At 42.7% G+C, this 16,993-nt stretch overlaps 1 protein-coding gene across 2 annotated transcripts in view; it reads left to right on the forward strand.

Moving 5' to 3' along the window:
- Window positions 1–16,993, forward strand: part of TEX10 (testis expressed 10) — a 132,114-nt gene that overhangs the window by 15,994 nt on the left and 99,127 nt on the right. For both annotated transcript variants that reach the window (XM_075921592.2, XM_089776476.1), the window contains exons 4-5: window positions 3,851–4,097; window positions 16,425–16,537. In XM_075921592.2, coding sequence (XP_075777707.2) covers window positions 3,851–4,097; window positions 16,425–16,537 — 360 coding nt within the window. The remainder of the gene's footprint in view (window positions 1–3,850; window positions 4,098–16,424; window positions 16,538–16,993) is intronic.

A 16,993-nucleotide genomic window follows, 5' to 3' on the forward strand; every position in this document is an offset into this window, starting at 1 on the left:
TCTATCACAAAGAGGCAGCAAGGTGGGGAGGAAAACGAGGGGGTACTGGAGGGAACTGGCTTTTAAGACAGTTCCCTCCAGCTCTGCGGGAGGGGGCAGGAGTGCAGTGGTGGTCAACTTTGAAATATACAACTCCCCGCTGCCCCGGAGCTCCACACAGCGTTCCAACTTTAAAATGCACAAAAGTCCCCAGTGGGGGCTCTTGTACATTTCAAAGAGGAAGCGCCTGCATGGAGCCTGGGGCCAATGGGGAACTCCCCACTGACCCTGGGCTCCCTGCTGCATTCCAGCTTTGAAATGCACGAGAGCCCCTGCTGGAAGTTCTTAATGACTAATTGAATAGTCAATGGAAATTCCATTAACTGTTCTATTAGTTAATTGAAATTTAACATCCCTAAATTCCACTCACCACTGTTTGGCTCTCCTCAGAGTGACCTTTCCATAGCAGCAAACATAGGATATTTTTTCCAGTGTTAGAAGCTGGCTCAGTGTCTCCCCTATGGAGAAGTTCATGCCATCAGTGGTGATAAGAGAATACTGAGGCTATATCTACACTTAAAACACTACAGCTGCAGTGCTTCAGTGTAGATATTGTGGTGATGGGGGTGGTTCTCTTGTTGCTAAAGTTAATCCACCTTCCAGACTAGTGGTAGCTAGGTCAATGGTAGAAATGTAAACAACTATTTGACACACTAGTTGCTTCTCTTCCCCCCCTTGCTGCTTCTATTCGAAAGAGGCAGCAAGGGGGGGTGGGAAGAGGAGGGGGTGCTTCAATGCAGCAGCGCCGCATGGAGCTTGGGGTCAACTAGGGGCTGCTTGAGTTGCCCGCTGGTCCTGTGCTCCCTGCAGTGCATTCACCTTTGAAGTGTAGTAAGAGCCCTTGAATCGACTGCTCGATTAGCCGGTTAATGTAAATTTAACATCCCTAGTCAGTGGAAGATTCTGTTAACCTAATGCTGTATATATCAGAGGTTAGGTTGGTATAGCCATATCTTTCTGGTCGGGATGATTATTCACACCCCTGAGAAACATAATTGTGCCATTGTAGAGCAACTCAGAGATACTTACACAAGATTCACATAATGTAACTATTCTTATATGGACCCTGTTACTATGTTCTTTAAGCTCCCACAACCATTTTGGAAGTGTTCTTAAAATATTTTTTTGTAGTTTCAAATGCTTTAGGAAACAAATGCAGTGTTGTAAGCACAGTTCTGCAGATGTGATTAAATTTTGAAAATAAAAGTAGTGTAGCCAGCTTTTTCATGTTAAAACTATCGCTGTCGCAGTTGTTCACTCTCCTAGTTTAAATGCACCTAACTTTCCTAGTTGCAAATGAAGATCCTCCTTGGAAATAAAAGGAAACTAACATGAATGGTTGATTTTACTCCTGTGGATATAAGCACTGTGGAAAATGTTCAGTTCTCCAGGAAACAAAATTGGAAAAAGCTTAACCAACCAACCAAAAAAAAAAATCCTCTTCTGCCTCGGGTGGAAGAAAAATGCAGAAAAAGGATATTTTGCCCTGAAAAATACTGCATCTCTTATGTAGCCAAGGAAAAAATTGAGATTTGGTCTGCATTCCTCAAAACTGGCTACAGTAACTTAGTTGCAAACCTCATTGGATGTTGTATATCTATAAAGGGGTTCTAAAGATTTAGACACATGCTAAATTTCCCCGTTGTTGGCTTCTTTCTTGTCTGCCTCTCTCATTGCTTGGATACTTTTCACTGTTCTTTCTCTTTCCTCCCCATGCCCTTTCAGCTGAGAGTGTGTACTACTTCTAATTCTTTCTCTTCTTCCATGGTGTTGGTTTTGTATGTCTCATTGCCCCCTCGCTTTCTAAGGAATTATGCCTGGTAATACACAGTGATTTTGGAACAGTATTGTTAAAAGGGTTCAGTTTGTTGTTCCTGTTAGTATGTGCTATGGATTATAAAATAGGTAATCCATCTCTTCAGAGTTTGGCTAATTGCAGAAATTTGAAGGTACAAGGTGGCCAGGAAGAAATGCTTGATTTCTGTGAACTTGTGTGAAATTAAAACTCCCAAATGCGAGAGAAAATTCTCTACTCAGTTATTGAGAACAAGTGTCCCCCCCCCCCCCCCCCAAACTGTCATAAGCTATTTATCTGTATTGGGTGCACTTTAAAGTTTGAGATTCTGGAGTAATGACCTATTGTAGTAGTATTTCAAATTTTAACTATAGGGGATATCACTGCAGCTGGAATGTCGTGAGCTCGCTGTGTATCAGGTGTAATTAATGCACATGAGTTCAGATTTATAATGGGAATTGCTTGCCAAGTGTGTTGAAAACCAGACTGATCATGGGTCATGGTGACCAAAATCCTAGATTGAGGGTATTATTTCCTCCAGAGAGTACAGTACTCTTTCAAGGGGTGAGGGCAGTATTTTTGCTATAGATTAAATGCGTTGCCTGTAATGTGTTCTTATTAGCCCATAAATTCTTTGAAAATATTTTACTCTGCTGATTCTTCTGAGACTGGTTCATTTTAAGAGCTTTGTAATTTTAAAATATTTATTGGCTTTCATTTTTGTGTTCATAAGTTCCACTAAATTCCACAGAAGTTGCATGAATATGTCTGAGGAGAAAATCTGACCCTTTGTGTATTCATATAGATCCTTTAGACAAGAGACAGAACCTTAAGGGGAAATCCCCTTGGATTTTTTACTCATTTGGGAGAGAGATGATACATAGAAAATGTGTGAGACATGGGTTATCCTTTTTGAATCTGTTATGCTATAATTATAGCATTTCACTTTGTTGATAGCTTTGGTGTCTCAACTTTATTTTCACATTTATCTGTAGTAGTGATGTTAAATTTCACTTAATCAGCTAATTGAGTAGTCAATGGAATTTCTGTCTACTACTCGATTAGTCAGGAAATTGCAGAGCCACAGTGCAGGAGCTAGCGCTAACCCGCTATGCCTCTCTTTTTTAAATGTAGTAAGAGCCTGCTTAAAAGGCAAAGGCGTAGCAGGTGATGGGGTGCAAACTGGGAGTCAGCTGTCCTGGCTTGCACCCAGTTCCACACGCTGAGTCTCTGCTTTAAAAAGCTTGTGCCTGGTCCCCCTCTGCCTCTCCTGCCCCCTCCCATGGAGATGAGATGGTGCTGGGGGGAAAATAGCTTTTAAACAGGCTCCCCCCAGCACCAGCTCCTGCTCTTCCTCCTTGCTTGATAGAGGCAGCAAAGTGGGGAAAGTGGCTGGTTGAGCAGTCACTTAATTACCTAATAAGCATATGCTTATCGGGTAGTCAACAATTTGACTAGTTGCATACAACCCTAATCTGTAGTGGTCACCTACCCCATGTTACTCTCTGCAAGAACAAAGCATGTAGAATTGGCTGAAATATAAAGAGTTTTGAAAGCTTATTCACACTTTCGTTTGAAAATTTTTAACCTTCTCTTATTGTAAGTAAGCTGTAAGATTATAAAAATTGAAAGAGATTCGATTTTTTTTCTCTTTTTCAGTTTGCAAACTCTGCATCTTACATAGCATTTTTTTTCTACAGTCATTTCACTTTATGTGGACTTTTCACATAAATGGGGGAGAAAAAACATTTCTCTTTTATTTAGTGTAATTACCAAGATTGGCAGAAGGATTTGAAAGCAGGTGTGAAACTTTTCTTCTAATTCAAACTGGCAACATAAAAAATGAATTCAGTGAACTATTTCAGTTTTTTTAAGCAAATAGCTAATTAAAAATATTTTAGTTTTTTTGAATATATTAAAAGCTATAATATTGTGCAAATACAGTGTAATGAAGGTGTTCGCTCCCCTTTTTAATATAATGCTCTTTATCTCTGATTTTTTGCTTTTGTGGTTTAGGTCCCCAGTAAGCGTGACAGACAGTGTGGAACAAGGCCTGTCCTCTGCTGAAAATTTAAAAGGATTTATTGAGATAATAATTCCATTATTGATTGAGTGCTGGATTGAGGCATCTCCTGCACAACTTGCTGCTCCCATTCTTGGAAACCTTTTGGAACCTGAATCTCAACAGCTAATGCAGCAAGTGCTTACTATCATATACTTGCTGTGGAAACTCACAAAGCAATATGATGAAACACACAAAATGGTAAGAGACAGGAGTTATGTGATCTACACCTTAAGCACATAAGTTACATTTGCTATGCCTATAAATGGGTAACTATGACATAAGTGAAGCAAACAGTTTTTAAATAAATAAAAATTTAGTCCCAACTCTTGAACAGTCTGAGTTTGAATTTTCTTATATCCTTTAATCTAGAAAAGTAGCTGTCAGATTCTGAGCTCTTTTGACCACTATTGATTTACAAAGTCCTTCTTGGCACTTTGTAGGACACAAAGTTTTGAGATCTAAGCCATGGATTGTTGGGAAGGGATGTGAGAGCATCTTTGATTCTCTAACTTTTCATTCTGCAGACCAATCTGTAGGACAATTCATCATTTTTCTGAGCTGTAGTAATCTTCAGAAACTGATGAGACTTCATTATGAAAAACAAGGTCTCAGACAGCCAAAGAATAATGATATGAGGTCCTTATGTTGCTTTCTGGTATTTGCATACTGATGTCATGTCTCTGTGTACGAAGACAATCAAAACTACAGCAAAAATATTTCACAGCAATATTGGAATGTCTTGCCTTCGTTATTTGCACCTTGGTGACTGTTTATCAAAAGAACTTGTTTACTTCTGCTATCCATTTCTAGATTCTGCAGCATGTATAGGTGTGTCATTGTCCCCATCCCCTCTTTGCCTTTCGGTTGTTGGGAGGGATGGGAAGAGATACCTTGGCAATTCTTTTTTGTAACATCTCTAAAGCTACATCCCCATGTGCCACACCATAGATCGATCTTCTGATGTTCGATTTAGCAGGTCTATTTAAGACCTGCTAAATCAAATGCTGAGGGTTGCTCCAGTCAGCACTTCTTGCAGTCTTAAGGAATAAGGAAAACCGACAGGAACATTTGCTCCCATTGGCCTCCCTCTGTGAAGATGGTGCCAAGCTGGGCTTAAGGTAGCTGGAGTTACATACCTTAACCTGACCTTCCAGATCTAGTGTAGACCTGCCCTAAGTGAGTGCAGATTGATATGAGCACGCCGTATGCAGCTACATGTTCAAGGCAGCATAGGGAGGTGTATGTCTTTGATTAGCTCATTTGCTCCTGAAAGCATATGGAGTTGGGAGTTGCTCTTGTTGAAACCATGGAGTTTGAGGTGCACAAGATGAGTAACAATGCTGTATTAAGTGTGTATGTGTTGTCACAGTTCAGGGCAACAACAGCTGTATTTCCCCTCTGTAGTCTAGCAAGGGCACCTACTTTCTGGTTACTGGCTCCAAGCTGTAACCCTGTTGGACTGAGATATGACTCTCCTATTCCTGACCTGGGTATTTCCAGGCTTCACAGTTCCCCACCTAAACTGACTTCCCCAATAAAGTCAGACTGTCTAAGCAGGCCTTCTATGCTTTTCTCTTCAGAGGCTATAAAAATGCCTCAGTGATAATTTACCACACGGCTCTTTCTAGTCAAATACATGTTTTCTTCAAAAAAATTTATAATGCTTGTTTTTTTTTTTTAACAATAAAAAAAATCGGCATACATGGAGATAAGCTTACTAGATATCACCTCAACTCCAGCCAGGACTCTGTCTAGTAACCAGTTCTTTAAATCCTGTCAAGGTGCTTTTGTGGTAACAAGTTCAGACTCGTGGTTAGCTTCAAACAAGCACACCCATGAATCTGAGAGTCATTGTATTATCTAGTTTGGGCCTTTGGGTCTTGTCCTCATATGGAAGGTAATCACCAGACAATGGTTTTTTTTCTCAGGGTGCAGCTTCTCCCACTATTTTGTAGGACTCCCTCCTAACTTTACCTACCACGTTGTTTAAAAGAGTCCTTTGGCACTCATAACATTTCTCAGGGTTTACATTAGTCTTGTTTCTTTTTTAGAGATGTTACCTACAATCCCATAATAATATGTACTCATTTGTATAATGAACTCCTAAAGTCATGAAACTTAATTCAGTAAGGTTTGTCCAGGGTATTGCAGGAAGTTCCCTTATCTGTCTCAATACTTAATATTTGATGATGTTACATTGGTTGATTTTCCACAGTATTAAATAAATTGAAGATAAAACTATTATCTTATCACACCTGGCACTCTTGTTGCATATTGCAACAGAATGCTTTTAGGGATTAATTTGTTTATAATTACATAGGATTTAAACTAGCCAATAAACCTGTTAATTATATTTTTTCCTCCTATAAAAACACTAATTCAAATTAATCATAATGCTTTTATTCAGATAATTGTCTGAAGGACTCTGAATAGAACTGAATTTCATTCTTAACTAATGCAAGCCGTCCTCACTGTAAGTTGCCCTGCTATATGTTGGTTCCGCACTAATGTAGCTGATGAATTTAAGAACTGTTCTGTTATAAGTCCTCCCATTACCTGATTTTACATCGCTCAAAAAAATTAAAAATCATTCAAACAAAAGTCAGCCGCTTGAATGCAAATCAGAGAAACTTGTATGCTGCACAGATGCAGACAAATGCTTGTGCCAAGCATCAACATGCTCTGTCTTCATCATGTGCAGTCACATTGTGCAAAGATACCGTTGTGCCCGCCATGTCATCCTTTACAGTACATTTCATTTCTGATTGATACTGTACAGTATTGTTACTGTACATTGTGCAATCCTTCCAAATGTCTAAGGGAAATACAAATGCTGTTAAAAATAAAGTTGGTGAGTGTAAGAGGCATAGGAGTAGTATTAGGCAGGATGTAAAGTTGGACATATTAGACTGTAATAGGAAGGATGAATGCTCTGCCGCTATTGCTCGTCATCTTGGACTGCCTCTAATGACTGTATGCATGATTTAAGAATCATGAGAAACTTTTGGAGATGGCAAATGTTGTGCTACAGCATACTTCTGTGACGCTTACACGACAAAGAAGTGGCAGGATGGAGAAAATTGAACATGTGTTGTCTATATGACTGCATGATCTGTATAAGCAGAATACACCTGTCAGCCCAGCATTCATTCAAGAGAAGGCCATGAGCTTGCATAAAAACATTGAAATAGAAGGAGAGACTTGCTCACCTGGACCTTTTAATGGCAGCCATGGGTGGTTTCACAGGTTCCAGAAAAGATATGGTTTCAAGAATGTGCAAGTGCAGGGAGAGGCTGCAAGTGCCGACAAGAATGCAGCTAAGCGTCCTGTAATGTTGGAGACCATCACGGAAGAAGGCGGCTATGATCCGTGCCTAGTTTTCAATGCTTTTCTATGAATTGTTTGTAGATTATTTTATTCCAGAAATCAAAATGTATTGCGAGGAGACTAATCTTCCATTCAAGATTAGCACCCACAACCTGGATTTCAAATATCTCTGTCCTAATTTCAAGGTGGTTTTTATGCCACCAAGGATAACCTCACTCATGCAGCCAATGGACCGGGGGTTATCGCAAAACTTCCAAGCTTTATTATTGGAGAACATTCCACAGACTTATTTGGGAAACTGATGGAGAAGGAAAACCCACAGTCCAGGCATTTGGTCAACATCATGGATGCTGTTATGAACATGGGTGCTGCCTGGCAAGAAGTCTCCCATCAGTTAATGAACAATGTCTGGAAGAACCAGTATCCTGATGTTGTGCATGACTGCTTAAACTTTCTGGAAGCCTTCATACAGAAGGAAATTATTCAACTAGAAGAGGCTGGCTTTCAGGAAGTCGAAGAGGACAATGTGGAAGAGTTGTTGGAAATCTCAAAGAAGATAGTGTCGATGAAGATGAGGATAAAGATGCAGATGCTGGCCTCACAGTCCCTATCCTCTGACTTGTTTTTGACTTGTATGAGGAGATGATGAATATTTGTTAGGAATGCAACCATCTCATTGAGCCTTTTTCAAGAGCAGCAGATGGCTTGTCATGTTACAGAGATTTTAGATGTCAAACTTAAGCGCACCAAGCAAACAACATCGGATGCTTTCTTTAGTAAAAACCTAGACCATTCATGGATGAGCCTCAACCAGGATCTTCTGGCATTAAGAAGCAGAAAAAACCCCATGCAGCAGCCATTGAAGAGCCTCCAGATGTTGTGATGTTTATTACTGATACTTACATCAGGTGTTGCTGAATCACCGGTCATCTAGGTGGTGGATGTTTGTGATGTTGATGATTCTCCACCTGCTTCCCCATCCTCATTCTCCAACTAATTCTCCAACACAACAAACAAAATTGTTACCTTCTTATGGTTAGATGACTAAACTGACTGAATATTAAAAAGTGCAGTAAGATGTAAAAATCATGTTAAGGTGTTGTTAAAGTCAGAAGTGTGGCATTTCCTAAGTTCTGGAACTTAACCTCCTCTTATTCCTTTGATTCTTATAGAGTAAAATTCCCTGCCTTGAGTCTTTAATGTGACATAAAGACTGTTCTAGAATGCCTACCCCCTGTTTCCATTAATTCTTATGGGGAAAAATTCCTCGCTTTAAGTTGTTTAGCTTTTAAGTCCATGTTTTGTGGAACGTATCTTTGACTTTTATAGTGAGTACGACTTGTACTGTATCTTAGTTAATATGTGGACGAAAAATAAAAGAGCTATGCAGCATTTCTGTTTCAGGTGCTCAATTATACTAGCTTTCCTATGGTTGCAGGGTTACTTCAGAGCCATGGTATTGGCAGTTATACAAAAACTCAGACAAAACTGTTGATGTTTTGGCCCACTATTTTCAAATGGTGGTTCTACTCTGGCACTGAAAGAGCAGAATGTGCCAGGGAAGAGAATTCCATAGCTTAGGGGCAAAAGCTGAGAAGGCTCTGCTCTGTGTAGATGTTAACTTTACCTTTGTAGGTGGAGGAACACGGAGCAGAGCCTCCCTAGCTGACCTCAGTCCCTGGGTAGGGGTGTGCGGGAGGAGATGGTTCTTCAAATACCCTGGTCCCAACCCATTCAGTCATAACCAAGATGTTGAGTTGTGCCTGGAAACAGAGGCAGCAAGGTGGGGAAGCGATTAGTCAAGTTCCTACTCGACTACTTGATAAGTATTTGGTTATCAGGTAGTCGGCTAGTTGCTTACATCCCTATAACACACCACATTACTGGACAGAGGGCTTCTTGATCCGCAGGACCTTGGTCTTATCTGGATTCAGCTTCATCTTATTTGACCTCATCCAGGCCATCACTGCCTCCAGACCACAGTTCAAATTAGTTGCTGCCACACCTGAATCTGATGTTACAGAAAAATAGAGTTGGGTGTGTTGGGACTAAAAGGAGTTAATGTAAAAACCATTTGAAGCGGAGACAGTGAACTTTTGACCTAAGCACTCCATTTTGGTGAAAATGCCTGTCAGCAGCAGAGGACTCTGAACTGGGCTGGCTCTCGCCAGCCAGAACTGGTTTTTCCCGTCCAAGCAGAACATTCCATCGCCTCAGATTTTTGTGCCACAGAAAGGATTTAAGGATCTGTCCAACTGCAAGGGGGTGTTGTCTTTTCCATCTATGTTCCTGTCAGCACTAGACCATCATAGGGGCTATGATGAGGGAAGGTGAAGGTATACCATCAGTATATTATGGACGTTCTCTGCTGGGATCTCCCTGGAGTTCTTCCCTGAGAGCTTCAAATTACCTCGAGGGTAGAAGGTCCCAGGCCTCAGCTGTATAGCAGCATCGGCACCTCCCAATGTAAAAGGGGTTTATTTCTTTGGGTTCTTTTCTAGCATCTCTTCCTTTCTACCTGGCCAAAGAGAGTATTTGGGCCTCAGCTTCATGTCTCTTTCGTGGAATCCCTGCACTGTTACATAGTGGTATTATTAAGGATGCTTACTATTGTTTGTATTATTGTTGTTTGATTCTTGTTTTGAGTTCCCCATTTTCCCAGTTATTGTAATTTTAATCCCTTAATCCATTTGTTGTTTTACTTAGAGTATTGTCCTTTATTATTTCTGTATCACATTGGGAGGGTGCACTGAAGAATTCCTCCAACACTGGTGATAGATACTGGAAAAGGGTGTCTGCATGCTCTGAAATGGGCTAATCCTGATACAGAAGTCACATTTTGATTTCTATTTCCTTAAGTTGCCTTTGTCCCCTGGGTAACAGGTGTCATCTGCACATTGATGACACGGTCCTCTAAATCACCTTATGACCTCTCCTTGCGGTTTCATGTATATGTTAAACAGCATATAGGACAAGATGGAACCTTGCCATACCCTGTAGCACAGTCGCCATGGGGTCGAGCAGCAGACCTCTAGCTCCACCTTCTGAAAGTGTCTCGACCGGTAAGATCAGAAGCACTGTAGAACAGTACCTCCGATACCCATGTCCAGAAGCTGCAGAAGGATACCATGGTTGATGGTATCAAAAGCTGTTGAGCGGTCCAGGAGAATCAATAGGGTTGCACTCCCCCTGTCTGTCTTCTGCCATAGGTCGTCTACCAGGTTGATCAAGGTGGTTTCTGTTCCAAAACCAGGCCAGACTAAAATGGATCTAGATACTCCATTTCTTCCAGGAAAGCTTGGAGTTGCAACACTACCACCCACTTGAATAGCTTGCCCAGGAAGGGAATATTAGTGACTGGGCAATTATTTAAATCGCATGGGTCCCGGGACGGCTTCTTATGGAACGGTTTTTATTATTGCCTTGTCCAAGGTTGCAGAAATGGTCCTAGATCTAAAATGTGTTAATAGCCTAGACACAACTGTACATCCCTTCTTCGCTTGATTTAATAAGCCACAAAGGGCAGAGGTTGAGCGAGGATTTGGCTGATCACACGCCTCCAAGCATCTTGTCCACATCCTCTGTCTGCAAAAGCTGAAACTGATCCAGAGAAAAATGACTAGGTAGTGTGTTTGACTCATTTCATACCCCACTTACCTGACAGCCAAAGTCCAAATCAGACTGGATGCAAATAATCTTATCCACAAGTTCTTTGCAGACAAGTCACAGTGGATTGCCCAGAGCTCCTCCATGTCATCTCCGTGGCAAAGCTGTAAGAGGTCCTGCACCACTTGAAATAATTCCACGGGGCTGCACTGCGTAGACACAATGTGGGCGGAGAAGTAACTTTTTTTCGCCATCAGCACTGCCACAGTATAGGCTCGCAATTTGGCTCTAACCCTCAATCGATTGGACTTGGCTCAAGTTTTCCTACAATGGCTCTCTAGCTGTCACACAGACCATTTCGCTGCCTGCAATTCCCCAGAAAACCAGGGAGCAAACTTGGTTCAGCTAGCACAAAAAGGGCGCTTAGGAGCAATCATGTCAACCTCCTGGGCTACCTTGATGTTCCAAATATTGACCAGGGCATCGACAGGACCACTGTCCATAACAGCTGAACAATCCCTCTGGAACTTCAGGAAACCCTCTGGATCCATCAGCCTCTGAGGGTGGACCACCTTAATTGTTGCCCTGCCTCTGTGGAGGGGAAGGTCCGCAAATAGTCTAAACTTGACTAGGTAGTGATTGGTCCATGACGAGGGTAGTGTAACCACATCCCTTATCCCAAACCACCCTTAGTCCAAAAGACCAAATCAAACGTATAACCTGCCACATGTGGGGGCAGTCATTTCTTGGGATAGTCCTAAGGTTATCATGGTGGCCATAAAGCCTGGAGCTGGGTCAAACAGGATAGCCTTGGTGTGAACATTAAAGTCCCCCAAGACCAAAAGCCTTGGGATCCTCAGTGCCATGTCCAAGACCACTTCAGCCAGCTTGAGCAAAGTGTCTGCCATGCAGCGAGGTGGACAGTACACAAGCAGAACACTAACTTACCCTGGCCACCCAACTCTAGGTACAAACACTCAAAACTAGCACTTTGTTGGACTGGTGCCCTAGCCAGTGAGATGGTATCCCTGTACACAGTCACCACCCTCCCTCCTTGACCATCAGGTCGAGGCTGATGCTGCACCAAGAACCCAGCCATGCACAATTGGGAGAGTTCAACACCTCCCTCCACTCCCAGTTAGGTCTTAGTGATACAGGCCAGGTGGGCCCCTTCATCCAGGAGGATAGCTGTTTTATGGGATACCAAGCTGATATTACTGAATTACTTTTATTTACTATCAAGCCCAGGGTAAATAATTGTTACGTGGGGGAGCAATCAGGGTGTGTCTAGACTTTTTTTTTAAAAAAGCGTCCTTTTTTCGAAAAAGCTTCCCCTGCGTCTAGGCTGCTGGTGCTACTTCTTTCTAAAGCAAATCAAAAGAATGCGGCAGTTTTTTCAGCTGCAGTAAACCTCATTTTACGAGGAAGAATGCCTTTTTTCGAAAGCGCTCTTTCGAAAAAAGACACTATGTAATTCAAACTGCTTTTTTCGAAAGAGAGCATTCAGACTGCCTGGGTGCTTTCTTTCAACAAAGCGGCTCGCTTTTTTGAAAGTATTGCTTGTAGTCTAGACACTCTTTTTCAAAAGAGGCTTGCAGTCTAGACGTGGCCTCATTGTGTACATGCTCCTTTCGTTGTTAAAGGAGGCTTAATCTGAATGTAGAATAGTGATTGAAATGTAGCTGTGTTAGTCTGGTGTAGCTGAAACAAAATACAGGACTATGTAGCACTTTAAAGACTAACAAGATGGTTTATTAGATGATGCGCTTTCGTGGGCCAGACCCACTTCCTCAGATCAAATAGTGGAAGAAAATAGTCTCAACCATATATACCAAAGGATACAATTAAAAAAAATGTCCTTTTCATATGTGTTCATTTTTTTAAATTGTATTCTTTGGTATATAGGGTTGTGACTATTTTTTTCCACTATTTGATCTGAGGAAGTGGATCTGGCCCATGAAAACTCATCACCTAATAAACCATCCTGTTAGTCTTTAAAGTGCTACATAGTCCTGTATTTTGTTTAATCTGAATGGGCATTCAAAATGTGAAACTCTCTCACAGTGAAAGACTGATGATTTATTTGGTGTTTTGATCCCATTTAGAGGTTGGCTTCCTGAATGCTGTGTCATTGAACTGCATTCTCCTCAGAGCTGAAGTGATTCAGTGTCTGCATTGCTCTTCAGGGGGAAAGGGGATGGTAGTTTCAGCACTGTCCCTTGTCTTTGAGGAGACCACAAGATCTGGCTCAGCAGGGAAGGGTGGTGATTTGCCCGAGAGAGCAAGAAGGCGAGTGTTAGTGGCTTTATAAGCACAATGGGAAGCAACCCTGAGGAGTCTTCTGTTACCGCATCCTGTCTTACATAGTTACACTTTCACATCCCTACTCATTAATATGATTTATGTTTTTTTTGTTTAGAGTGTGTTCCTAGACATGATTTACTATGCATTATATTCATGTGCTCATCCTTAAAAATTCATTATAGTCTATAGTGTTCATCATTAAAAATTTTCAGAATACCCCTGTGAGATAAAGTGGTATTATCCCCTTTTTACAGAAGGAGAACTGAGGCAGAGTAACTGAGAACAAAAGTATCTGTCATTTTTGCGTGTCTTTGAGACACCTAGGATTTTTCACAATATTTAACAGTCAACATATGGCACTTAATATGTTCAGAGCACAGCACCCATCAGCATGAGTTGCATGTGTGAATGCTAAGTCCTCCCCCTCCCATAAGGAACACACAATTAGTGATCACCTGTGAATAGTTTAGTTTAAATGACTTGATTAGCATCACATAAGAACTCTAGCACAGTTATGGATCTGATCTAGTTCTGTAAAGCAGTTTTTATCTGCCTTAATTATGAAATGGTCCTTTCACTTTTGGTAGCCCCTTGTATCATTCATGACACGTCTTCCAACTTCTTCAGCAAATGAGGCAGGAGTCCTACAGATAGATTGCTTCACTATGTAACTTTGATTTATCCCCAGGTAGATCCATTCTGTGCATTGAATGAGGCAGAAGTGGGTAGGTTCTCATTCAGTGTTTTTTAATGTATTTTTTTGTGTGCAATTAGAAATAAGGAACTAATTTTTAACCATGAGGGTAATTAACCATTGGAATAAACTACCACGGGTGGTGGTGGAAGCTCCATCTCTTGAAGTCTGCAGATCAAGACTAGATGCAGACACAAGCTCTTGGACTTATTGCAGGAATAAATGGGAAATTCTGAGACTTGTGTTATACAAGAGGATCCTTCTGACCTTAAAATATGTAACTGTGAAAGTACTGAAGCCCTATTTTTTTCTGCCTATGTTCAAGCAAACCCATTGCCTTTTCCATTCACTTCTAGTTTACACGTAAGAATGGCCATACTGGGTCAGACCAAAGGTCCATCATCTAGCTCGGTATCCTGTCTGCTGAAATTGGCCAATACCAGATGCTCCAGAAGGAGGGAACGCAACGGTGATCCCTCTCCTATCATCCATTTCCAGAGAAACAGAGGCTAGGGACCCCATTCGTACCCATTCTGGCTAATAGCCATTGATGGACCTAACCTCCATGAACCTATCTTGCTCTTTTTTGAACCCTGTTAAAGTCCTAAGCTTTACCACATCCTCTGGCAAAGAGTTCCATAGGTTGACTGTGTGCTGCATGAAGATAAACTTCCTTTTGTTTGTTTTAAACCTGCTGCCTATTAATTTCATTTGGTGACCCCCTCGTTCTTATATTGTGGGAATAAGTAAATAACATTTCCTTCACTTTTTCAACACCAGTCATAATTTTATAGACCTCTATCATATCCCCTCCTTAATCTCCGCTTTTCTAAACTGAAAAGTCCAATCTCTTTAATCTCTCTTCATATGGGACCCGTTCCAAACCCCTAATAATTTTTGTTGCCCTTTTATGAACCTTATCTTCCTGCTACATTTGAGATATTGATATTTCTTGTATCTCCAGTATCTCTTTGCTAAAAATAGAGGGAGGCATTTTGACTTTGTAGAGGGCGAGCTCCTCTGCCCTCCTGCTGGCAGCTGTTCTATATAGCTCTGGTGAACTAGAAACTACACATACAAATAATGAGAACCTTTATGGCTAATTAATGGCATGTCTACATGCAGAAACTCCTTCTGTACTTTCTATTCACATCTTCAATTCAGTTTGCACGTCTTTCTGTAGCCATTCACTAAGAAAACCTATGGCAGTGGTCCCCAAGCTTTTGGGGCTGCCGGGTGCCCAGGGGCAGGGCCACTCATCTGCCAGGTGCCCGGGGGCGGGGCCGCACACACACCTGGGGATAGGGCGACCCATACGCCACGTGCCCGGTGCTGGCGCCGCTCCTGTTCCGCACGCCCAGGGGTGGGGCTACCTATACACCAGGTGCCCGGGGCTGGTGCTGCTCCTGTGCCATGCACCCCCACGCCTGGGGCTGGCTCCACTCCTGTGCTGCGTGCCCAGGGGTGGGCACGCCTATACGCCGCAAGCCCAGGGCCGGTACAGCCCATGCACCGGGCGCCCGGGAGCGGGGCCGCCCATATGCTGCGCGCCCGGGGCTGGCGCCGCCCCTGTGCCGCGCGCCCAGAGGCAGGGCCAGCCCCAATCACTCAGCGGGCTCACAGAAATGGCCCGGCGGGCACCATGGCGCCCGTGGGTACTGCGTTGGGGACCACTGACCTATGGGATCTACTCTGGGTGACACACTGCCCCCAGTAATAAGCGATAGTCATTGTCTAATGAAGTATTTTGTTGTGACTGAAGAATGTACAGTAAACTTCCGATAATCTGGCACCTTTGGGACCCCAAGGGGTGCCGGATTATCGGATATGCTGGAGTATCAGGAAGTACTCCGGAAGGGGGGCTGTGAGGGGTCTTGGGGGGGGGAGGATTGGTGGGAAATTGCATGGCATGGGGCGAACCCTCCACTGTTTTGCAGGGAGGCGGGGGAAGCTCTGTGCAGCTGCCAGTGACAAGCCAGCTGGGGCTGTAAGTGGCAGCCGTGACTTGGGGAAGCTGCGGGGCAGAGCAGCTGGGATGCTGCTGGGTTGGTCCTGCAGTGCTGCCCCTCACCCGAGCGGCGCTGCGGGAACAACCTGGCAGAACCTCAGCTGCTCTGCCCTGCCGCTTCCCCAAGTCCGCCGCTCGTCAGTTTCAGCAGCGGCGCAGAGCAGCTGGGGTGCTGCCAGTCGCCGAGCAAGGGGGTGAGAAGCAGCTCTGTGGGACTAACCCGGCAGCACCCCAGCTGCTCTGCTCCGCGCCTCTTCCCCAAGTCCGCCACTGGTCAGTTTCAGCAGTGGCAGCAGCGGACTTGGGGAAGTGGCGCGGAGCTGCTCCAATTGTCCGGCTGGCCGGAGCACTTCCGGGTTCCAGTTGGTGCCGGACTATCGGGAGTGCCAGACCACTGAATGCCGGACAATTGGAGTTTTACTGTATATGTGAAAGAACTTTAAATCAGAAGCTGTAATATTTTTTTTTCTCCTTCCTGTGTCACATTCTGTCTTTCTGTTAAGTTTTTTGAAGGCTATTAAAATGGTTACATTTCACTTCTCTGAGAAGCATTGTTTTCTAATGTATTATCTACTTTCCTTAATAGGAGGCATGGCTTCGAATGAATTATCTTCTAGATTTCAAGCATCATTTCATGCGTCATTTTCCTTATTCTTTACAAGAAACAATTAAACACAAAAAGAGAGAGCCATACAAAAGGTATGAATAAAACTAGTGTCACTTTACATCTTATTCTTTCAAGAATAAGTGAACCTACATGTATGAATAGACACACAGTCTGGTATTAATCTTCCAGCATAGCAAAAAAAAAGGGGGGGGGGGAGGGGGCGGATACTTTGAGTGTTGTTTTTTTTTTCTTTTAAGAAATGGGAGAGGTATTTAGATGGTGGTTAAGTTGCACTTAATTGATATCTTTAACTCTTAGATAAAATTTCTCATATGAACCTAGGTTTGAATGTTTTTATTTCAGAGAAATTCAAATGCAGACTCTTTGTCTAGGTTGGCAATTGAGTGACAAAGCTTTTGTCATTCAGAGGAGCGCCTCCCTCTCATGACAAAAGCTTTGTTTGGGCACAGTACTAATGTAAACAGTGCCTCCTGCCAAAGCAAATGCTGCTTGGAGGGGGTGAAAGTTTTGGCACTTACTTATGCTGC

This window comes from Pelodiscus sinensis, chromosome 2 (genome assembly GCF_052426305.1).
Source record: "Pelodiscus sinensis isolate ZL-2025 chromosome 2, ASM5242630v1, whole genome shotgun sequence".
NCBI classification, from domain to species: Eukaryota; Metazoa; Chordata; order Testudines; family Trionychidae; genus Pelodiscus; species Pelodiscus sinensis.